This window comes from Labrus bergylta, chromosome 5 (assembly GCF_963930695.1).
Source record: "Labrus bergylta chromosome 5, fLabBer1.1, whole genome shotgun sequence".
NCBI lineage: Eukaryota > Metazoa > Chordata > Actinopteri > Labriformes > Labridae > Labrus > Labrus bergylta.
In genome coordinates, this window is record NC_089199.1 from 22,020,493 (window position 1) to 22,044,524 (window position 24,032).

General features: G+C 41.3%; 3 protein-coding genes across 8 annotated transcripts in view; 1 reads left to right on the forward strand and 2 right to left on the reverse strand.

Moving 5' to 3' along the window:
* nfs1 (NFS1 cysteine desulfurase) overlaps positions 1-4,533 on the reverse strand; it is an 8,744-nt gene extending 4,211 nt beyond the window's left edge. Inside the window, exons 1-7 of the mRNA XM_020630727.3 lie at positions 4,171-4,533; positions 2,543-2,619; positions 2,297-2,413; positions 1,830-1,913; positions 719-871; positions 503-596; positions 258-392 (exon numbers count right to left, since the gene is read on the reverse strand). Coding sequence (XP_020486383.1) covers positions 258-392; positions 503-596; positions 719-871; positions 1,830-1,913; positions 2,297-2,413; positions 2,543-2,619; positions 4,171-4,273 — 763 coding nt within the window. The 5' untranslated portion in view covers positions 4,274-4,533. The remainder of the gene's footprint in view (positions 1-257; positions 393-502; positions 597-718; positions 872-1,829; positions 1,914-2,296; positions 2,414-2,542; positions 2,620-4,170) is intronic.
* Positions 4,534-6,475: 1,942 nt separating this feature from the next.
* c5h6orf89 (chromosome 5 C6orf89 homolog) lies at positions 6,476-16,591 on the forward strand. 3 transcript variants are annotated; one of them, XM_020630667.3, is made up of 9 exons: positions 6,476-6,625; positions 10,416-10,678; positions 11,510-11,675; positions 12,118-12,266; positions 12,506-12,657; positions 12,831-12,966; positions 13,219-13,342; positions 13,535-13,592; positions 14,088-16,591. In XM_020630667.3, exons 2-8 carry the CDS (start codon positions 10,490-10,492, stop codon positions 13,552-13,554), a joined length of 936 nt encoding a protein of 311 aa, XP_020486323.1. In that variant the 5' UTR covers positions 6,476-6,625; positions 10,416-10,489; the 3' UTR covers positions 13,555-13,592; positions 14,088-16,591. The 3 variants fall into 3 exon arrangements, with proteins under 3 accessions (XP_020486323.1, XP_020486322.1, XP_020486321.1); XM_020630666.3 differs by having other exon boundaries at positions 13,535-16,591; XM_020630665.3 differs by lacking the exon at positions 13,535-13,592.
* Positions 16,592-17,440: 849 nt separating this feature from the next.
* dram2b (DNA-damage regulated autophagy modulator 2b) lies at positions 17,441-23,802 on the reverse strand. Of its 4 annotated transcripts, none has more exons than XM_065955187.1 (8): positions 23,599-23,802; positions 20,913-21,115; positions 20,581-20,648; positions 20,285-20,427; positions 19,991-20,168; positions 18,981-19,063; positions 18,777-18,869; positions 17,441-18,274 (listed from the first exon to the last, which is right to left on the reverse strand). In XM_065955187.1, exons 2-8 carry the CDS (start codon positions 21,041-21,043, stop codon positions 18,158-18,160), a joined length of 813 nt encoding a protein of 270 aa, XP_065811259.1. In that variant the 5' UTR covers positions 21,044-21,115; positions 23,599-23,802; the 3' UTR covers positions 17,441-18,157. The 4 variants fall into 4 exon arrangements, with proteins under 4 accessions (XP_065811259.1, XP_020486326.1, XP_029132601.1 ...); XM_020630670.3 differs by having other exon boundaries at positions 20,913-21,120; XM_029276768.2 differs by having other exon boundaries at positions 23,584-23,802.
* Between the last annotated feature and the right edge of the window lie 230 nt (positions 23,803-24,032).

Consider the following 24,032-nt stretch of genomic DNA (forward strand, 5'->3'; position numbering starts at 1 on the left):
AAACCTTCGGCTTCCCCGACAAAACAAAGAAAATCATTTTATAAATCAGTCAAATCTAACCGTCCTTCAGAAACATCAGATTCATTTTCTGCTGTTTTATTAAAGCACATAAAGCGGGGAGGGGATCTTAAAAAGCTTAGCGGGCAAATTTGAAGTAATGACACACATTTTTTTTGTGTGAACTTTGCTGAATAAATGACCTGCCTTATCAGGGGTTACGATCAAACAGTAAAGAATATTTCCTCAGTAAAGCTAACCTTTAGGTCCGTAGATCTTGTGACCGCTGATAGACATCAGATCAACCTTCCAGTCGTGGACGTTGATGGGTACTTTGCCGACAGCCTGAGCGGCATCAGTGTGGAGGAAGACATTTTTGGAACGACAAATCCTACCTGGTGGACGAGAATAGAACGGGTTAATCTGCTTTATTCTTATTTAATATCACATGGGTGACACACTGCATACTTTAAGTGTCTTTTAAGATATCTAATGTGACTGTTACCGATCTCGTCGATGGGCTGTTGGACTCCGATCTCGTTGTTGATGGTCATCACAGACAGCAGAGAAGTGTCCGGACGGATGGAGGCCTCCAGCAGCTGAACAAACACAGACGAAACAGTGTTTTTGATATATTTAATATGACTTCTGCATGCCGTATGAATGTCCTGTATGTTCTCTGTACTTTGCTTTGTCTCTCTGTGTGTAAGCGTCTGTGTACCTCCAAGTCCACCAGTCCATTCGGCTGGACCGGCAGGTAGGTGATGCTGAATCCTTCGGACTCCAGAACTCTGCACGAGTCCAAAACACATTTATGTTCAGTCTGCGTGGTGATCACATGACGCTTCTTGGTCTGATAGAACCGGGCCACGCCCTGTAATAGAAAAGGGGGACAGACAGAGTCACAACTGATATCACAAGAAAAGTTTCTCACTCAATGAATCTGCATGTTTCCTACCCTCTGACAGTAATTCTTCTCTTAATGCATGGACACACCAGCAGTCAAAACAGTGAACAGTGAAATCGGCTGCAATCAGGAGATTTGCTGACATGAGCTAATTTAATCCAGGCCAGAGATTTCAGAGTGAGTTCAACTAAGGTGATCTGTGACACTTAAATCGAGACAAATGACAGAACAGCAAAACGAGACGACAGTGGAGACCCTCATCTTTTGTCTTGATCCAGTCTTATTTAACCTCCTCTGTCAGAATATAAGCCGCCCCAGAAAATAGCAACTACTTCCTGTTACAGGATTTGACTCTTTTTTTTTTTCTTTTTTTTTTTAAATCTGTCTCTTGAATAAACTTTGAACTTGTTTATTTTGTTCGTCATCAAGCTAAGCAAACAAGCCACAGGTATTCTCAAGCTAAGCAAACTTTATTTTTCTCTCTTAAAAACATATTTTTTTAGTTGAACTAAAGGTTGTACAATCGCGATCAAAATACCAAGCAGAGAGTACACAGAGCAGCACAGAGAAACTAGAGAGAAGCACCATGAATAACAAAGTGTTAGCATCTCAGCTAGCTGTCACATCATCTCCAAGGTCCTAGAACTAAATATTTACACACAGATTTATTTCCAGTGTGACAAGTGTATACTCCAAACCCGAAAAGTTTCAGAGTCAGTGTGCAAAAACATGACTGACACAACATGAGTTTCTTTTTACACTTTTTAGTTTTCTGTCGACAATGTGAACTGAAACATTAAAAAAAAAAAACCAATTAAGAATTTAAGAAACACAACTCTTCAAGAATAAGTGTGAGAGAAGATGTGATGAAGCAAAGTGGAAACGATTTTAGAGAAGATCATGATTATGAGAAGTAAATGATGACCTTGATGGCCATGTTGTTGGACTCGGTGGCTCCGCTGGTGAAGATGATCTCTCTGGGATCTGCTCCAATCAAATCAGCGACCTGCTGCTCAGAGAGAGAGCGAGAGAGAGAGAGAGACAGACAGACAGAGAGAGAGCGAGAGATAATACAGAGTCAGTGTCTCGCTCTCTTTAATCGGATTAATAAAATGATTACCGAGTAAACATACTCAGGTAGATATCTACAGGTTAACATTGTTCATATTTTCCAGATGTAACTACAGATGTGTCAGCTAATGGAGCTACATATAGCTTATAAAAAATAGGGTGAGAATTATTCTTTTTAGTGGGTTGGGTGGGTTTGCCTTTATTTAGCCTCTGTTTATGGGAGACTGCTCTACCAACTGAGCTAGCGCCCCCAAGTTGAGACTTATTATCAAACCTACATTTCTCTCTCTCATGGTATGTGAACAAGCTGAACGTCTCTACCTTCCTGGCTGTCTCCATGGCAGTCTCGCTCTCCCAGCCATAGGCGTGTGTCCTGGAGTGAGGGTTACCGTAATAATTCACCTGGTAAGGTAACATGGCGTCCAACACCCGGGGGTCCTAAACACAAACACACACGTTTCACTCAACGCGCAAATGAGTGTAATGAGCGTAAATAGCTCTCTTTGACTCGGACATCAGCTGGTGAAGTCTGTAACCATGACAACGTGGTTGACAAAAGTTAGCTACCATGGGTGTGGTGGCCTGGAAGTCCATGTAAAGAGGGCGGGGCTCATCTTTCTCCAGTTCCTGTTTCTTTATCAACTCTGCAGCAAAAAACAACAACAGACAGTCAGCTTGTTTAACTCCATTAGGTCTGTGTGACGCTGACTCATTGTGTGACGCTGACTCATTGTGTGACTGTGATTCAAGGTCACAGGCAGGTCGTTCATTTTGCTGAGTCATTCATCCACTAGTAGAGTCCAGGTTGGTTAACTGAGCTTTGTATCAGCGGACATTAACTGTCATCAAACTTTTGATCAAACAAAATGCACATCCTTGGATGGTAAGACTTCACTGCAAACTAAAGTCTTCTTTTGTGCTTCGAAACACGACCTAAAGAGGATCGATAGAGTTCTCTTTTCTGAAGCCAAATTTGATAACCTAGAGTTTAAAAATATGCAAATATTAAGTCTGCACAATATTGGAATAAAATGAGATTGCAATATATTTGGTTTCTGATATAAATATTGCGATATAACATAATACAGATAAATGCAGTGAGTGTTTGTTATGTACTTATTAGGCCTGCGTGATATTTTAAAAATGTGTACAATGTGTGATTACTTTGTGCAATATTTCAATAACAAAATGAAGTACGATAAACCAAAATGAAAGAGTGGATGTTAGAATTAACTCAGCTTGTGTCTATCTGCTGTGCCTTTGTGTGAAGAGTATATAAAATGTACAACATTCGACTACATATTACAAAATAAAATTAATACATCTATACACACACACACACATTTAAATACATATACCACAATTTCACAATACAACAATCCCATAAACCAATGCAAACTACAATTTTAAGATACAACAATTTAAAAATGGGCACAGCTCTGGTTCACTTTTAGTCAGTATTTAACCTTTGTTTTTCCATTGTAGATTTTGTTTCTGGGATTAATTTGATTTCAGGTGGTTATGAGTTCCAAATTTTACCGACTTAGGTGGAGAAACATGATTGTCCAAATGTAGAGCTACGATGCTGTGTGTTACAGTATCCATTTATTACTCTTCTTTTTACTCTGTTAGTGCCCTGTTTTTGAACATTTGTGATACAATGAAAACTATGGTTTATAGTTTAACAAAACCTTTTAAGCAATATCACAGGAGAGGGAGTGATGGATGAATACTTTAATGATCCTGAATATAAATGGGCCTGGAGTAATAATGATGCAAGGTTTCACATATATCAAACATCTCTATCAATTTCAACCAAATGTCCAAATAAAACATTATTAAACTATTATTATTTTTATTAAAAGAAAAAAAGAATTTAAAGTGACAAAATCCCTCACAGTTATCACATTAAATCCAGGTAATATATTAGAAAATATAAAGAACGACAAAAATATTAAAAACTTTACATAATAAATGATGTTGATTAAATCTGTAAGTCAAGTAAAGAGCTTATCGACATATTTATATATTCAGATATTTTATGGTGTCTTTAAAGATGTAATCAAGTTTCACGACACAACTTGAAGAAGTTAAGAAGTTTCCTGTCTCTATACTGAACTGCGTCACTTTGGGATTAGCTTCGTGCTAGCTGCTCTGTGCTTAAATTAAATGTATAAAGACTTATTGGTTGTTACCTCTCTGAGTGCTGGCGGCTCTCCCGTCAGAGCCCATCCGGAAAGGGATCCACGAGGCCGGCCTCAGTAGCCGGGAAGAGACGGTCCTGCCGGGGGAAAGCATCTCGACTCTGCGCGCTGGTTTCACCTGGAGACCCGCTGACCTCCAATAACAACAACAGGCTGACTGCAACAACAAAAACACACCAGCGTACACCGGTCCGAACCAGTTTAAACGACTGGTTTCCGAAGAGGAAGGCGAACAACACGATTCACAATTCAAGACAAGTTGGAAATGTAAAAGCGAAGTCTGGTTTGGTTTATGAAACGTTGCCGCCTGTCAGTAACATGCGACGTTCAATGTTGTTACAAAATCTTAACGTGTCAAGGTAGACACACTGTTAACGATTACTTCCGCTTTTGACCTTCAAAATAAAGTATTTAACCTAGCATTTCCCATTTTATGCCGTTTAAGTGTACATGTTTCTTTTTTTAAACATATTATAAATTCAATGCCTGCGAAGGATTATGTGAAATAGATGCCTTTTTAAAAAAATAGCATAAAATTAAATACAATATCTCCTTTATTTTGTGTTTCCTCTTACTTTCTTTATCTAGATCCGGTGACTTTCTGTAGCTTTGACTCATCTCGCCGTGTTGCTGTTTCTGCGTTGCACAAGAAGCGGAAACAGGGGACAGGACTTCCTGTGGACATGATGGACTCTCACTGTCCGACATGCGACGCTTTGGTTCCGTTTTTGGGGCCAAATCAGATTTATTCCGTGGTTACTAGTTATTAACAGATTTCTGATGGTTTTTGCACGACTGCTAATTGATGTGATAGTCTGGATTCTCAAATGACTGTTGACTCTTTCACTTTTTTTTTCTTCATAACAATTAATTCATTCCCTATCAGTGATACACTGACCTTGCCTTGGTCACCAGTGTCCTTAATGGTTGTCTAGAACAGGACATGAGAATAAGTGCAATCAAGGGTGCCCATCAAGTGGACAAAACGTATGAATATGGGCCTCCATAATGATCTTTAGTGTAGAAATTATAATCTATTGTGTCCTGTTAGTGGAGAAAATGTGGGGAAAACAAGTCCACAACAGAATGCCAACAAGCTGAAGGCATTTTATTAAACAGTATTTTAATTGATTTGCAAATAGTAAACAACAATCGATCTGCAGAGTCCCTCTGCACCTTTAAGGAAAAACTAAAGACCCAGCTCTTTCATGAATACCTACTAACTTAATGATGATGGTCTTGATATTATCGATGATGATGATGGTTGTCACGATTGTTTTTGTTTGATAAAGACGACTTATAAAGATGGTTTCTATACTGATTAGAGCTCTCAAGAACTGCCGTCAATGTTGTGCTTTGCCTCTGGTCACTTCCTGTCAGCACCTGTGTGTCCAATCAGACTCAAAGCTGATCGTTTGCTCTTACTGACATTGTTCCCTTTTTTTTCTAGCTCCTTGCTTGTGTTGTATTTACTCTCTGATGTACGTCGCTTTGGATAAAAGCGTCTGCTAAGTGAATTGTAGAATTGTTGTAGAATTGTAGAACAACAGCTTATTACTCTTTTTAAAAGTATTACATATTAGGACTATGGAATCACATCCAGCATTTATCCTGCCAGCTTACTACAGATGTACACTGTGGGGTTGTATACAAAACAATATTTAAACCCATTCAATTATCTTGATAACAAACAAAACAAAATTGAAGTCTGACGCTTCTCGATAACATGTCATCCATGGCTGTCTTACCATTGGAGAACATGAGAAAGCAGGTCCTTTTGGTTGCTATTATATAAAAGAGTGCCCTATACTGTGTTCTTACTATGGAGAAGTCCAGCACATCCACACCGGCTGACCTATAGATTTTTTCAATCCTGCCATCGAAGACCTTTTCTTTCACGTTTTACATCAATATGCACTTGTTATTGCTCTATAACAATGAGTAAATACAATGTTTTTTTTGTTTTTTTTAAATGACTAAGAGATATTGTTGATTAATTGGTGGTCAAAATGAACTCATTTTATATTCTGATTGTGATTCCCTTACAAACGACCTGCACCTGTTGTCATAACCTTTCAAGGCAACTTAAACATAAAAAAAAACAGTGAACATGTAGGCCTCTGTGTTGCCTGGTCAAAGTGAGATGATGCAGAGGAAGAGACAGACAGAAATGGATATTGAACAGACGCTTGTTTCCTCATTCTGTCCCTTATAAATAATATTTTTTTGCCATGCCTTGTACCCTCCACACCGGAAGGTGGCGCTAGAGCACCAATTCGTAAACCGCCTCATGAAGAAGAAGAAGAAGAAGAAGAAAACAGTATCCGGACTGTTTTGTTGCCCATGTAGCTGGCAAGGAAGTAAATATAAAAGACAGGTAATTTTTTTTAAAAGTGTAACATCAGAATGGAAAGAACACGACCCCGGCGCTGGATCTCACTTTGAGGTGAGGTTTATTGTAGTTTTTCATTACAGCGACGTAAACTGAACGTGTTGACCAAAAGCTAGCGTTAGCAGCTAAACTGTCAGAGTACACCTGTGAGGTGATCACGACAGATCTGTGCTGTTTGTACGTTTAAATGTTACTTTACATTGAAATAACTTTGCCACTGTAAAGTGTTCGTGGCGAGTTAGTGACGTTAACGTGAAATCAGTGCAGCAGCTGGTAGTTTCTCATGTTACTAACTGTTTACTTTGTTTTCTTATTTGACATTTTATCACCTGAGAGTATTTTATTGTTTATGTGACTATGTGAGATTTTGCTTAATGGACACCTGGTGGACACTCAGTGGACACCTGGTGGACACTCAGTGGACACTCAGTGGACACTCAGTGGAAACCTGGTGGACACTCAGTGGACACTCAGTGGACACTCGGTGGACACCTGGTGGACACTCAGTGGACACTCTGTGGACACTCTGTGGACACCTGGTGGACACTCAGTGGACACTCAGTGGACACTCTGTGGACACTTAGTGGAAACCTGGTGGACACTCAGTGGACACTCAGTGGACACTCAGTGGACACCTGGTGGACACTCAGTGGAAACCTGGTGGACACTCAGTGGACACCTGGTGGACATCTGGTGGACACTCGGTGGACACCTGGTGGACACTCGGTGGACACTCAGTGGACACTCAGTGGACACCTGGTGGACATCTGGTGGACACTCGGTGGACACCTGGTGGACACCTGGTGGACACTCGGTGGACACTCAGTGGACACCTGGTGAACACCTGGTGGACACTCGGTGGACACTCAGTGGACACCTGGTGGACACTCAGTGGACACCTGGTGGACATCTGGTGGACACTCGGTGGACACCTGGTGGACACTCGGTGGACACTCAGTGGACACCTGGTGAACACTCAGTGGACACCTGGTGGACACTCAGTGGACACTCGGTGGACACTTAGTGGAAACCTGGTGGACACACAGTGGACACCTGGTGGACACTCAGTGGACACTCAGTGGACACCTGGTGGACACTCAGTGGACACCTGGTGGACACTCAGTGGACACTCGGTGGACACTTAGTGGAAACCTGGTGGACACACAGTGGACACCTGGTGGACACTCAGTGGACACTCAGTGGACACTCTGTGGACACTTAGTGGAAACCTGGTGGACACACAGTGGACACCTGGTGGACACTTAGTGGAAACCTGGTGGACACTCAGTGGACACTCAGTGGACACTCTGTGGACACTCAGTGGACACTCAGTGGACACTCTGTGGACACTCAGTGGACACTCAGTGGACACCTGGTGGACACTCAGTGGAAACCTGGTGGACACTCAGTGGACACCTGGTGAACACCTGGTGGACACTCGGTGGACACTCAGTGGACACCTGGTGGACACTCAGTGGACACCTGGTGGACATCTGGTGGACACTCGGTGGACACCTGGTGGACACTCGGTGGACACTCAGTGGACACCTGGTGAACACCTGGTGGACACTCGGTGGACACCTGGTGAACACTCGGTGGACACCTGGTGAACACCTGTGAGTCAACACTAAAATCTCCCCTGACATTACCAAAGGTTGATTTTTAAACATAATCTGAAGGACATTGTTACTGTTGGCATGGCAACCACATATTGGTGGTTAAATTACATAGTTTAGCTTTTTCATTCCAGCACAGCTTCTTTTTTTTAAATTTTTTTTTTAAAATATCTGTTACTGTAAGTGGGTGTCTAGGACTTCCTGTCCTCGGTTTGCAACAGTATCAGAGTTTTGTGGGACAATAACATTTCTCACAGTGAAATTGCTTATCAAAGTCCTTAGTCTACTTTAGCTCACCTGAGGTCAGGTGAGGAGTTGCACACACTTTTGATAAAGCACGAACTGGGACATCGGCCGTAACTGAAGCAAATCATTACTGATAAACTCTGGTTGACCTTTTTCAGTGAAATACATAATCAGAGACAATATTGAACAGAGCAGGGTCGGAAAAACTGTTGCTCTCCGCCACAAACAAAGACAAACACTCCTCATTTGAAGGTTACCTATCAGCGCTGTCAAGGCCACTGACAGCCAGGTGAACACGTCACACACACACACGCATACATCAGGTCACTACATCACAATTCACTTAGCAGACGCTTTTATCCAAAGCGACGTACATCAGAGAGTAAGAACAACACAAGCAAGGATCTAGAAAAAAGGGAACAATGTCAGTAAGAGCAAACGATCAGCTTTGAGTCCGATTATTTACAACCAATGAAGTTACAACCAACATACTGTGAATCAAAGTGAGTAAAAATATTTATCCAATACATTATTCTCAATTAATTATCCTCATTTATATTCAATATTGCTTATCAAAATGCAGTCCAATCAAATAGTTTGATTAAGACATAAAAAGTTCAATTTAATACCATAATTATCTAAAGGTCCATGGTATGATTACCACCAATTTTTATGTAGTTTCATACAAAGTAGTTAAAAAAAACACAGTAATATACAGAGTATCTCACACAACTAGCTCACCACAAGTGTGCAACTTATCTGTCTTTGTTAAATTCAAATAAATCAAAAGTTTATTTTACTTTGCTTGTGTAGCCGCTCAGTGACTTTAACCAAACACAGTGATCAATAATCAGTCTCTGTCTTAAGGTCATCCACCAGCAGTGGTCCTCTGATCTGCCTTCAAGTTCATGTCCTCTGAGCTGATATGCTCATGACACTATTCTGCTTCAGTGGTTGATTTCTTCACGCTGTTTATAAACTGAATTCTCAGTATACACTCATATTTTCTGAAAACAGAAACTTCTGGCAGCACGTTTTGCAAAAAATAACGATCAGTGTTTCTTACAGAATAAAACACCAAATAGTTTTAGACACAGGCTTTAAGATTCTGCAAAAAAAAAAAAAGGGGGGACGATTTGCAAGACTACAACAAGGATCCCTTTTAGATCCTACACAGTCTTAACATGCAAGCAAACATTTATTTGCAATGTTTTGGTGCAAGACGGTAATCAGGCAAAAACCTAAAGATTTAGAGTTCCCATCTTGCTCTTGTTGGACATTTTCAAGAAGAACTTTTGGCCACAGCTCCGGCCGTGTGTGTGTTGGATTGTTTTAACAGCATAATGAAGAGGAAAAAAAAGAAGTAGTTGGAAAAATTCCTGGTTTGAAAATGTGAAACCAAGTACCCCGGGTCACCTTGATGTTTAAAATGATCCTACTTTCATGCTTTCTTTTGGTGATTAAAATAGTGCTTCTATTGGTTGTTTACAATTTCAGAGGATAGTGGAAGTGTTGTAGTGTGATGTACGTGTTTGACTCACTATTTGCATAAGCTAAGACTAAAACTGTTTAATACCATTAAACCACATGACACCAACATTTGAGTTTGAGCTGTTTTGCTCCATATCTACACTCCACACTCACTCTCAGATGAAGGCATCAGAACTCTGCAGTTAACTGTTCAGAGAGAGAGAGAGAGAGAGATGAATGTGTGATGGACTCGTCTAACAGGTCTGTCTACTCATCAACATCATAAATTCTGTAACTTCAGCTGAGAACAAATCTGTCAGTATGAGCGGCTCCTGTAAGAGGAGGACCGTGTTCTCCACGTAAGAGGGAGCAGCACATACTCAACATTTAGATGCACGTTTAAATGTACATTATAAATAACCCGTAACATTAAGTCATGTAAGTTATGATAGCTAGCTGTTTTTTTTTTTTTAAGTTATAAAGTAACAGTAACATTTCTGTTGACTTCCCAGGGGACATTATGTTCCTGGTGCCTGCCACAGCTGTAGATCGACCCGTTTGAAAGAACGTCACCTCCGCTGTCGTCATGGGAACGTCGATGAGTGAGCCGTGTATCTACGACAAACTGTCGGAGAGCATCGACATCCTCCGACAGTCGGGCTACCGCTACGGCATGTCGGAGCGGGAGATCGAGAGGTTCATCAAGCAGGTCCTGGAGACCAACGAGCCCAGGAGAGAGCCGCCGCAGTTCCCCATCATAAGAGCCACCATAAAGGTCAGAGGTCATTATTCTGCCAGACTCTGAAGACGATACTTGGATCATTGTATCACTGAAGGCCTGTATCAGAGCTCCTGCAAATGCTTAACAAGTCTCTAATCAGATTTGAAAACTTTTAGTTACAAAATGTCTTCAAAAGTAAAAATGGCGATGAGCCTCCGGAGCCCCCTGAAGGAACAGATGGCTGACGTCACTCAGGCTTCATCCATATTTACAGACACACCATAGTATTTACAGACTATGGTGACAATTCAAAGCACTTATGGCAGCTTTACGGACACATTCACAAACTCTGAATAAAAAAAGAGAGGGAGAAGATGTGGAAATGCAAGTTAGAGTCAATTTGGCTTCAAGATAAAAACACTCAGGTTATGAGGCGAGCAGCAAGATATGCAAAAAAGATTTCAACTTTGGACGTGGGGAATCGAAGCTGTAACGTTGGTAAAAAGCACTTACGCTACGCGGCACAAAAATTATATGAATTCTTTTTGATTAAAAAGTCTTTCTTTGAATCACTATTTGCACACTGCAGATCAGCAGAGACACAGAACAGGTTATTTTTAATAACGTAAATAGTTTTGAAAGGTCTCAGACTGTAAGGCTAAAAAAAAAAATGAAGACCTGATCAGACGATGTGGACGTGAAGGATGTTTTCAGCTTCAGCGTGTTTTTTTAAGAGATTTAATAATTTGTAAAGAAGACAGAAAACAAAGATGGTTTTATCGCCGTCTGACTGTTGTAGATAATAATTATTACAAAGTTTGGTTTATGCATTGTGTGTTCGGAGGAGTCTCTCTGTTGGTAACGATGTCCCTGTTACGTCTGCAGTTTGTGGTTGCTGTGGGTTTCCTGCTGATTGTGGTGCTGGCCTTCACGTACCCCCAGAGCACCCCCCAGCTGGGTCTGGTCCACCTGGGCTGCTATAACTGGTCGTCCCCCCTCAGTCACGTCCGACTGCTGTCCCTCCCCATCGCCAAGAAGTACAATCTGCAAGGTCTGAAACAGGATTACTCTCTCTGTCTTTTGTTTTCTTCCTGTCGTTTTCCGCCTTGAATTAAAGAGACATGCATTCAGAAAAAACAGTTTCCTAAAATAACTTGTTACTGATATACATTGGTATTTTTTTTCCCAGTAAACTTTGAGAAAACTTTTAAAACAGTACATAGTTAAATCTAGTAGCAATTAAATCTCAAATTTTTGACTCAGAAAATTGTGTACTGAACCCATAATAATCTAAAAACATAGTTTACGTGCAGACGAGGGGTCAGTGTTAAACGCCTGGCTAAGCCATGGCACAGCAGCGGGTAAAAGCTGGGATGTAGCGATCAAGGAAGTGATCTCCACCTGTCCAGCATTTCGGTGGAAAAGTGGATATATTTGAACTGTAGTTTCATGGTAAGTGTGTGTGTTTGATTGTGTGTCTGTGTGCGCGGCAGGTTTTCATGAATGGTGGAGCGTCGGCTCTCTCAGGCAGAATCTGGTGAACTGTTCGGGCTGTGCAGAGATCTCCTCGGTGATGCAGGTCCCAGAGAGCCTCAGAGGGACCGTGACTCTGAGACGAGGGCCACAACTCGTCCTGCTGAAGGTGAGCAATCAAAACAGTCGTGTGTGCCCAATGTTTACAAACTTTACTAACAATTAAATCCAAATCTAGTTCAGTGTCAGAGCAGGCTTGCTTATAAAAAATGACATGAATACAAGGAGTAATGTTTGATAAATATCAACCTTAAAACATAAAACATTGCTTATGAATGGAACAGTAATGTTGTGACTGTTTGCTGGTTATTCATACGGCTCTCTGGTTGTTGACTCGGGCGTCTGCAGGGCGGGGAGGCCCTCAGTGTCCAGCGGCAGCAGCTAGAGGAGCTCTATTTGGCTCATTCAGGCTCCATGTCTGTTCTACTGGAGGAGGACGACGGGCTGCAGAACCTCAACCTCGGCCTCCCACAAGGACCCGCCAACTTCACCCTCTTCTGGTACACGTTTCTGTTCTGTTTACAGATTTCTGGTTTCTGGTTTTAAGGTCATTACATCCCTAATAATACCTCAGTTCATGCACCACGTTGACACTTGCATGTAGCATTGAATGATTCGGGTTAACGACTGGTTGTGTGTGTTTATTGTGTGTTATGTGATGTTGCTTGTGTAGGCGGTTCAGCTCTGGGACCAGGGAGAAGGTATTGAGGTGGCTCTTCCCAAAGGCTGAGCTCTGCCCCCTGCTGGACAGTGCTGGAACCATCGTGCAGCGCTGCCTGGTCACACACAGCACAAACTCCCAGAGCAAGGTGAGTCCACGGGTCCAGACTGTCCTCCACTGAAAGACTGGAGACACCTGCTCCTACCTTCAAAGATCACATTCTACACTTTTCCAAACGTCTGCTTGAAAATAAAGCTGAAAGTGAAGGTTCATAGAAAAGTGTGCTTCAAGTATGTGACGCTGTCAGCTTGTTCTGCAGCAGAGTCTTGACTCTCAGTGTTCTCCTGCAGCCGTCCTCCTCAGTCTTCTGCCTCTGTGTCTTTGTTTTGTTGTGTTGCAGGGCGTTGGCGTGTTTGGCTGGCTGGTGGTGGGTGAGGGGTTGCCCACAGTTCGAGTTCTTCCCGTTCATCGCTGTCAGAAACACTGCAGCTCCTTCAACCTGTGGCTGACACCTGGAGACATGGGTAACTCCTGCAACTCCTGTTTTTTTATATCCACAAACACAGCTAAAGAGACAAAATGACGACTTTAGACGATATTGATAGAATTGACTATTTACGGAAAATCAGTTATTGGGGGCAATTATTTTGGTAAACAGACTTTTTTTTTTTATATTTATATTTTTTAAGGAGCTTCTGTGCACCTTTTTGTTTCAGGTCTATGGCATGTCAAATGAATGATTCTCACAGATAACTCCTCCCAAACTCGCTCGAGGTAAATTATCCGGGTAATAATCCTGCTGTGTTTTCACATCAGCTCACTCGTACTTGATGCAGAAAAAATACTCGGTGGTCTGGCAGGAGAACCTCCGGATAAAGTTTGAGTGAAAACTTTCTCCAATTATTGTTTTTTTTTCTTAATAATTGAAGTAAACGAGACCAATCAGCTGATGAATGTGAATACTCTGTCATCTGAAACCACAGATTAAATTCACAGCAGCATTTCTAGCAGAATAGTTTCTCTTTCAGGCTTCACACAAAGCAGACAGTGTTCAAATTTACCTGAATATTCTTATCTGCGTTTACACGTCGGCTCACCACGACTTCAAGCAGAAGTGAGAAGAAGAAGAGGAGGCTGGCAAAGTCAGGTCGAAAATGTCCGCCTTTTGCGTCCCTACATGCGGCTCAGCCAGAAAATGTTGGTGAATTTGTAGGCTGTGTTTTGTGCATGTGGGTGACATTGTTTCCTTTTGATTTTTGCCCTCCGCAGTGTACGCTGACCCTCGCTACTGGCAGATGGAGCTGTTCCCCGGCCGCGGTCAGAACATCATCTGTGACGGCTCAGCCTTTTAAACCTTCAGGTGCAGCCAAGTGAAGGACGACAGAGTTCAGGACTGAGGTCTGACTAAATGTGTGACTTCCTGCTGCGGCGTTTGTCAGAGCTAGTTGCTCGTTTTGTGGCCCCGCCCACAGATGCCTTATAACCCCGTCTGATAAACGAGAACTATCTGAGAAGTGGAAACCTCTTCACACAGTTTGGACAAAAGGAAATCTGCAGGTTTGAAGGGTGGAAGTGTGAGGAACTTTTTCCACTTTGTCTTCATCCAAGCATCACCTGGCTTTAAACTCTGCAGTGTTCACATGCTCGGGATGTTCTGTGCTCGTGCCATAGCAAGCGGATTTAAGCAATTAAAATATATATATATATATATATATATATATGTAGACTGTTTCTCTTTCAGAAGGTTGTGAATCACTGTTGATTTTCTTTTAGACTCATGAATCATTTTTGATTCGTTCTGATGTTGGGTTCATGAGGGATGTTTCTTTAGAATAATTTCTCGGATTAAACAGATTAAATTCAGACTAGTCGAATAGTCTCACACATTATTTATTTAACACGGCTTAACACTGGCCAAAATCATACTGTGACAAATCGCTATTTGAAAAAATTGACGGCTGATTAAAATCACACCGAAACGTTGTAATGTGTATTACTCTGTGTTCAAACGAGTGTGGCTAACATTAGCAGTGCTAGCACCGCCAGCCTCCGGTCCTCCTTGCATGTTAACGTCTACACGCCTGTGCTAAATATGGTTACACATCGCTCCGGTTGAGGGTTTTAAATGACAGTTTTTCCTGCCCTGCTCCTACGAGATTCCATCCGTTCACTGTGCTGGTTTACATCCGGGCGGTAGAGCAGGGAGAGCAGGCCCTTTAACTGGAGCTACAGCCCCATCTAGTGGTGGGAGACAGCATTACAGCTTAGACACAACATTTAACCAGCATTGTGCGCCTACACTTATAAAAGATATAATAAATAGTTTAACTGACTAGTGGCCATGTTTAGATTAAATCATTAATCCGACTAACCTTGAACATCTCTAGAGTTCATCCTCTGGCTCCCTCGGTTATCAGTCAGTCAGAGATTAAAAGATGTGACAGAGTAGACGTCGATCAATCGTAGTCTGTGTTGTTGATGCACAAACAGATTCCACATCATTACATCACTCTTTTGTTAGCTTGTCATCGATACTCAGACTGGCGACACTCACTACAACACTGTATCTATACTTTAACACTTTTCAATACCACATGTTTAAAAATGATCTCTATTTTCATGATCAGTAGTATCAAAAAGCACCCAAACTTACACAAACAGGTCACTGTCTGAGTTGCACAAATACACTGGCTACTTATTGGTACAATTTAAACCGTGTGCAGGAGTTCGCCTGCTATTTTTGGTAACGAGAAACCGCAAATTGGGGAACTAGGACTTTGATTTTTGCCATTGCGGTGTCGAAACAGGTATCGAAATGGTCTGACATTTGCAGAAATTGAGCAAATATTGAGTAAACGGTTGATTAATATCTTCAGCTGTGTAAAGACCTGCAGCTTTCAGTGAGCATACTTCCTGTTTGCAGTGCATCCGGGGAACTCTCTGTTCAATGGGACTTCCTGATTGTTGCTACCTGCTGCTTCTACATTTCCTGCTCTTCATCTTTATGTTCAAGGTCCAGTTCACTCAAAACTCAACCCACATTAAACATACTCAGCGTTTTCTGTGGATAATTAAGGGTTAATCGATAAAGGCTTGTTGATACGAGTTCATTTTATTACAACTATCTTATCGACGTCGGGGGCAAAAATCTCTGAGGCTAAAATCGTAAAACCTCCACATGTTAAACTAAAACGATGTGACTGAAAAGATCAGATAAATCCTTCAAAGAGAATTTGTATTTTTTTGTTTTTCGGGTGAACTGAGCCTTTAACCACCAGCATCAGCAAACATCTGACTTTATTTTTCATCCTTCATGTTCATCCGATGTTTCCTTTATTGTTCTTTAACTGATCTAATGACAAAGCTGCTTCTCTCATTTCAGTGTCTTTATTTATTGTTATGATTGTATGTATATATGTTCAAGCCATGAATTTTAATAATAATAATAATAATAATAATGTGTTGTAATATTATTATTCTTGGATGAGCTGTCATTTCCTGTACAGATTAATTCTCTGTGAAGCAGTCGAGGGTTGATTTTGTGGGTCTGTAGAGAATTATATTGAATACGTTTGCCAAAGTTTCTCTGATTTAAAGATGATCTACATCTTTTTGTTTAAGCGTCCCAAAAAAAAAAATCCCTAAACTACAAACATCAGCAGTCGGGACGCTCGAACAAAAAGATAGCGGGTGTTGTCTTGTAAAGTGGACGCGTTGCATAGACTTGATGGGTTCATGAGGAAATTAAATGCTGTCATGCATTTGCTTCCAAATGTTTGGGATTGTTGTTATGTTTTGAAGAGGTATGAACACAAATGATCAAAGTTTTTTACTTAGAGAAGAATGTGTAACTTTTTGATCCAGTAGATGTCACCCTTGAGCATGAAACCAAAAAAAAACTTCTGTTTGGTGACACCTCCCCTATTCTGAAGCCTCCAGCGACACACCTCCAACCTCTCTCCCCTCCCGTTCTCCTCGTCTTGAGCCACATTGTTGCGTTAGCAGGCTGATGGTAGCGGGATGAGCCGGCCATGTAAACATGATGAAAATACAGCTCTGACAACAACACAGCCAGCCTGACTCATGCTTCTCACTCATTGTAGACAATCATTCATCCTGCGACATTTTAAACATAAATAAATCAGAAATCGAGTGTATCCTGTGTAAATGTGTCTGAGTCATGACTGTCTACAATGAGTGAGAAGCTCGAGTCCCACCAGCTGTGTTGTTGTGAGAGCTGTGTTTACATGGACGGGACGGCTGGCTCCTCCCCTTGTGTATAAAAGCTGTTTTAGTCAAGGACGAGGGAGAAGAACATAATCACTGATTATTTGAATATCACTTAAGCGTTCTTAGATCAGGGTCATTCTTTGTAAATTGACATGCTAACATTAGCATGCTAACACAACAATGCAGGCCACAGGCAGCTCGAGCCAAAGCCAATGGCCCAAGGGTTGGAGGTGTGTTGCTTGAGGAAAGCGGAGGTGTCACCAAAACACTTTTTTTTTTTTTTGGTGCTAAAGGACGACATCTACTGGATCAAAAAGTCACACATTCTTCCTTTAATTGGGAGATAAAGCACTTTTAATGTAACTCATCTAAAGACAAAAGTAAGCCCCCGCTAAATAAAAAGGAAATGTTTTATTATTAGTCATAACATGATTTATGTACAGATGATGTCAGTACAGTAAGAATATTAAACTCAAGTGTTTCAGTGCATAGACTGATTCCTCAACTCTCCAGCAAATGTTCTTTGTTATTAACACTTAATCTGATTTTAATATCAATCAGTTTTTAATTTTCTAACATGTGACCCTTTATGGACTTCATCAACATTTCAGGAGAAGCGGATACAAACAGAGTGAAACACAGTTAAGACTTTAAAATTGAATCTCAAGTATGAATTTAGTGAAATGCAGCGCTGAGAGGGAGTGATACTGTTTGAGGGAAAAGTGCTTGGTATTTGAATTTAAAGGGCCAGTTCACTCAAAAGAATACGACAAAATCTCTTCGTCCAGTTTTGTGTTTATTTGTACAGGTTTAAACTTTTCTGTCTCCATCACAACTGACATGAGACGGATATAAATATTGTGTTTGAATGACGTTGAAAGCAGCTCAAACTGAATTTAATTTCCACATGGAGGCAGACGTCTCCAAACTCGTATGAATAAACACAAAACTGGAAAGGTTGGAAGAGAGAAAACATTGAGGTGTACTGGCCCTATAAGAGCGGTTAGCACCAGCTTTAAGAGCGTTTTCTATAAAAGCTTTAAAATTGATTTTTAAAAAAGGGTAATCGTCAGCATTTAAAAAAAGAAGAAGAAGACATCTTCTGCTCGTCACGTCCCTCCTCCCAGCAGTGAAGACGACTCGGAGGCGGAGTCACGTTTGTTTCCGGGCGGCAGGTCGTACAGGTGGCTGCTATGCAAAACTGCTTCTGCTCGCAGGTCAATTTTCTGCAGAGAGAAAGAAAGAAGAAGACTAAAGTGAGGACATGTTGCTGCATGCAGGATGCAGGCCAGAAGTACTAATCAACCTTTATTACACAGACTATTGTCTGTCGATGATAAGACAAGTTATCGCCTGGTGATATTCAGTAAAACAAAAAAAAAAGTAGACATGTTCTGGCTGTCTCCAGCAGAGGGCGCTATATTGATTACAGCATGGATTATTACCCTTTAGAGTGTGGAGCGGTGAGGCATGTATATGCACAGTTACTTTCCAGTTGAGTAACCATCTTGTCTTCATTATATAGTGTTTGATAACTGCATTAGTTGTGTATATATCAACCTCTGAAGATCAAACATTGTGAAAGATATTGGCCAATATATCGGTATTAGATTTTTTTCTTCCCTAATATCAATATTCCCATCGGCCCTAAAAATCTCTAAACAAGACAGGTGTTACTAAAATCAAAAAGCAGAAGCTGCATGTGTAAAAAACGATGAAACGGATTACCTGGAAGTCTCTGATGTAGGTGAGGAAGAACATGATGAAGGAGAACGCCAGAGACCACTCAGACACGGTGCTGATGAGGTGGGCAGTGTAGCCCTGAAACAGAACAAAAACAAACCCAGATGACGCAGACGATCGTGTGTTTATTCTAATGAGAATACGTTGGTGAAGAAGTTTAGATCACGCTCATATTTCTGAGCTACTGACCGTCTCTCCAGGAGTCCAGTGCATTTTTTGGGGAACGTCCACTCCCCGCAGACTGCTGTACATGATGACCGACGATACAAACACTGACCGAGGGGTTAAGGATCACCTCCCCTGTGAGTCCAAGACTAATTACCCCAAGGACACAATAATGTGCATTGTGTCGTAATGACTTTTTATGCATTTGTTTTGTGTTATCATGCTGCATGAAGAGTGTCCTGCACCTAAAGCCTGGTTCACACTGCAGGATAATCGGGCCGATTTGAGCTCCGATACTTCCTTCCCGACAATCGCAGGGTCGCTCCCGACTCAAGGCTGCTGGGACCCGATTATCTTGTAGTGTGAGCGGTACAAAGATCCAATCTTAACGTCGCCGATCTGCTCTCCGATCGTCGGCGACGCCCCGATTTATTTCAAAGATGTTTGATATTTATGATTTAAAAATCTTGACGATTACGTCATGGAAGGGTCCGGCAGAAGTTGTGCAACTACAGTATAATCACGATAGAGAAGGGAGGACTGTAGTCATGGCGACCAGCGGAGTTTGGAGTTTTCGGTACGGATCATCAGTGCAGCACTTTTCTGAAACTTGTATCCATATATCTACGATTGTATCTACTTTTCTATATCCTACAACAACTTCCACTTCCTTCTCTTTCACCAACCGACGTCCTTTGGAGTTTTCAAATGAAACTTATTATTACTATTAACAATTGTCAACGCTCCGTCCCGATTTCCCTCGTACAGTATGAGCATGTCAATCTCAAGGTCTGATGGGGCGTCGTAAACGATTCAGTCGTACAGTGTGAGCTGACATGCCACCCCGACTTTTATACAATCGGGGAAAAATCGCACAGTGTGAGCCAGGCTTAACTCATATTTTACAAACTATCTTATTAGAAATGAAGATCTGCTGATGGCAGACTTGTTCCTGTGCAGCTGAAACCCACTCTTTTATGAGACACTCTGGGTTTACTTCTCAGGTGTCCACCTGTCATGATGTCAGAGGATACTGCTGATGATGCTGCTCAGCGTCCACAGTCCGATGCTGAGGCGGATCAGGTAGGTGGTCTTGCTGTGGACTCGAGGCTGCATGTAGAGTGACAGCAGCGTCTGGACGAAGATGTAGAGAGCCCCCACTCCGAAGGTCAGCACCGCCCCCACCAGGTGCATGGAGAACAGTGTGGTCTTCTGCTCTGACACACACACACACACACACACACACACACACACACACACACATTCACTGATGACACATTCATAGTGTACAGGTGTGATCTGATCTGATACCGGCAGCGCTCGCCCACCTGGAAGTTTGCGACCACGCACATCCCGAAGGAGCTGATCCAGCCGAGCAGCAGCCCGAAGCGGTTCAGTCTCTTCAGTTTGAGCTCGTCCTCACCGATCAGAGCTTCCACCTGTTTGTAACGCACGTACACTGTGGCCATACCTACACGCACGCACACACACACGCACGCACACCAACCCATCAATCTTAACATCTTTCTGTCTGTGTATCTTTGTGTGTGTGTGTGTGTGTATCTGTATTTGTCTGTGTGTGTGTGTGTATCTGTATTTGTCTGTGTGTGTGTGTGTGTGTTACCTAAAAAAGCTGAGACATCTAGCATGATGCCAAACACACATCTCTCTGGTGGCATCGTTCCCGTGTCACTGCAAACACACAAAAACAAACTATTAGAATCTTTGTTTTTGTTTTGTTAAAATAAAAAGGTTTTTGTAAACAAAAAAAATAATTTAAAAAAATGAGGATATATTTGTTTATGTGTCCGTACAGAAAAATCATAAACTATCTGTTGCAGCCACACATTCAGCTTAAATTTTAAATTCATTCATTTCTGTTTTGTACATTAAACTGGTTATTAAAATGTGTGTGTGTTTGAGAGTTCAGACTCTGACCTCTGACCTCTAACTAACCTGATGTAAGGAACCAGAGGATCCACGTGTCTCAGCACCACGGCTGTGATGTACGCAAAGATGAAGGACGCCGCCGTCCAGATGACCAGCGCGACGGGCAGGATACACAGACCCTGCTGGAACCACCACATGGCTCCTCCCCCCTTAGTGTGTGTGTGTGTGTGTGTGTGTGTGTGTGTGTGTGTGTGTCCTCCTGCTTCACTCTGCACTAAAACAAAACACACACAGATGTGATTATCAGCTCCCGCTCTAAAATGAAGCTTGTTCTGGGATTGTAAACTAAAATGTTTACGTCTTTTTTAGTTCAGTTTCAGGTTCTGATTAAACAACAGTCTCTTGATTGTAGTTCATGTCGGTAAATCCATAATTCCTTTAGGAGGCACGCGGACTGAGCTGGAGGGAGCGAGGTCGTAAACAGTAATTTCTCTCTAATTTGATTTGATAATTTGTGCGTGACTTTTAATAAACTTATCGGGGGGTAATTACCGTTTGAGTGGAAGTTTAAAGCTCGCTGGAATGTGGATTTCATGCAGGAAGAAAAGCGTATTTATGTTTCCTTTACAAAAGAGTAAAAAGAATAAAACACGACCGAATAGAGACACAAGGGTCGACATGATGCTTGTAAAAATCAAACAATATCAAACCTTCAACAAACATAGAAGTCTGAGGCTCCGTGTCCACCTGGCGTTGTTTTCTGAGCGCCAGCGTCTTTTTTCAGTTGTTTTCAATGAGGAGAGAGTGCTCAGCAGAAAGCAGCCGCACTGACTAAAAGCGCAGCAGCCAGGTTCTTTTTTTTCAGAGCGCTCATGATGAAAATCTTTTAACTTTTGAGAAAGGCGCTGTTGGCGTCAGCTGCGCTCTTTTTTTAAACGTCTGATATTCCCCGTAGTTTTACCGCCTACAGGTCGTGTCTTGTACCCACATCCTCGGGAAATAAACAATTTAAAATAAAAAAACAATAAAAAAAAGAAACGAAGCCGTGTCGGTCATACAGCGGCCGTTGTCAACAGACTGTTGTCATAGAGACAGGATGGACGTGCAGCGCTTTTCTTCTTCTCTTCAAATACTTCATAAAGAATCTCCCGAGCGCACAGCCAGCGCTTTTCCGCTTTTCTGCCCGGAAAAAATGTTCAGTGGACACGGGGCCTAAGACTCCTATGACTGGGACATTTCTTGTTTCAGAATCAGAGCCAGACATGAGAATTAATAATCACAGGAGGAAGATGTTTGTATCCATTATGCACTGCGAGAAAAAAGATGGATATACAGAAATATATATATATATATATATATATATATATATAACTGTATAATAATAATATTCTGAGGTAATGGATGATGTGCCAAAGGGCCGTGCAACATGTCAACATGTCATTACTGTAGCAAAGTGTTGAACTATGATCTATTTATTTACTTTCTATTTCTCTTGTGTAGGGGACAAAGTCCTAGACACATTTCAATTTGAAGACAATAAAGTAGATCTTATTTTATTATTATTGGGGTTTTTAAATTCTTTACACTTCACCAAACGTTCACACACTGAATGTTTATCACATTTCTCTGATGTCTTTTGTCGTTGTTTGTTAAAAACAGATTTTAGTATGTTTGATGTTTTATTTTATTTGCCTAAACATTCTTCGTCCTGTTTTTTTTATGTTGTGTGTTGATTGTGATTGGAGCGGCTAAAACTTTGTGATGTTTCGATATTTATTCTCCAAATTGTATTTCTTTTTTTTAATCCTTAACATATCGACTTTCTTATCGACTATTCGACTTTTCTCTCAACTATCTTCATCATTTAGAAATTTTGTCTTCATGATATTTCTGCCTTCTTTCCAAGAAATTCCACTTTGTTCTTGACATTTGGACTTTCTAACAAACATTTGGACACTTAGTTTGACTTTTCTTCTTTCCAACAAATTTGACTTTTCTTCTTCCAAACATTTCGACTTTTGTCTTCCCCACAAACTTGACTTTCTTCTTGACAATTTTAATTTATTCAAGAAAATACTATTCTCAAACATTTTTACTGACATTATGAATTTCTTTATAATTTCCACTTTTGTCTTCCAGACAAATTTTAATTTATTCTCGACATTTCTTTTTAGTTTTCTTCTCAAGCTGCAAAATGAAAAAAATCTTCCTCCTGTCATTATAAATGTCTCTTGCATGGCCCTAATCCTCATCCGTAGTTTATTCGACAATCTGAGAAACAACAAATCTGAGCGGAACAAAGAAAGAGTCTCCTCTCGGGAACAAAACAGTGAGTTTTAACAATGTTAAGATTCAGTCGAGCAGGTCAGATTCAGTCCTCATGATCTCAGGGAGGAAGTGAAACAGACACAACAACCAACATGTGTAAATTTAACCGAGTTTATTCTTAGATGATTAGAAACTAAAGTCCAGTAGAGCCAACAGATGGTTTTAAAACGAGCTGAATAAACCAGCAAACATCAAACACCAACATGAACTAACATCCACCGACGTGGTTGAACAAAGTGAACTGAAATGTTTATTAAACACACAGATAATAAGATTTTTAGCTAGCAGGTAGCTAGCTCAGGTTGCTAAACATTATTACTTTTAACGAGCAATGTTAATAAATATCTAAACATTTGTATGAAGCTGCTGGTCTGAGGTCAGACGTCACGTGAATCCCGTTTTAATTCACCTTAATGAAACTCACGTTACACTCGTCCTCCAATCTTCAGTCAGATTTAAAATCCTGCTGGGTGATCAACAGCGCCTTCAAATGTCGACTGTCCTCGGTGTCCTGCTGCCGGAAGCTGCTGTCGTTGTTTGCCGCACTTCCATTTAAAAGCGAAGTTTCAAAGTTGGCTTCTCGGAGCAGCTGAGGTAGTTCCGTGGTTCCGTCAAAGCGGAAACGCGCATGCGCAAGCCAACAACAAAAAATAAATATGGTGAGGGGCAATTTTCCCCTAAGTGTTGCCTCGCAGGACAGCGCGTGTGGAGGAGGGTTAAGTTTGACCTCAACGGGAACTGCAGGTGACCTCCGGCTGCAACAAGGGTGAACGTGTCTTACACCGAATTTACGTTTTTATAAATTAAATGCCTTGTGAAAGAGGGGCAGATTCTATAAGATTATTCTTCTTTCTGCTC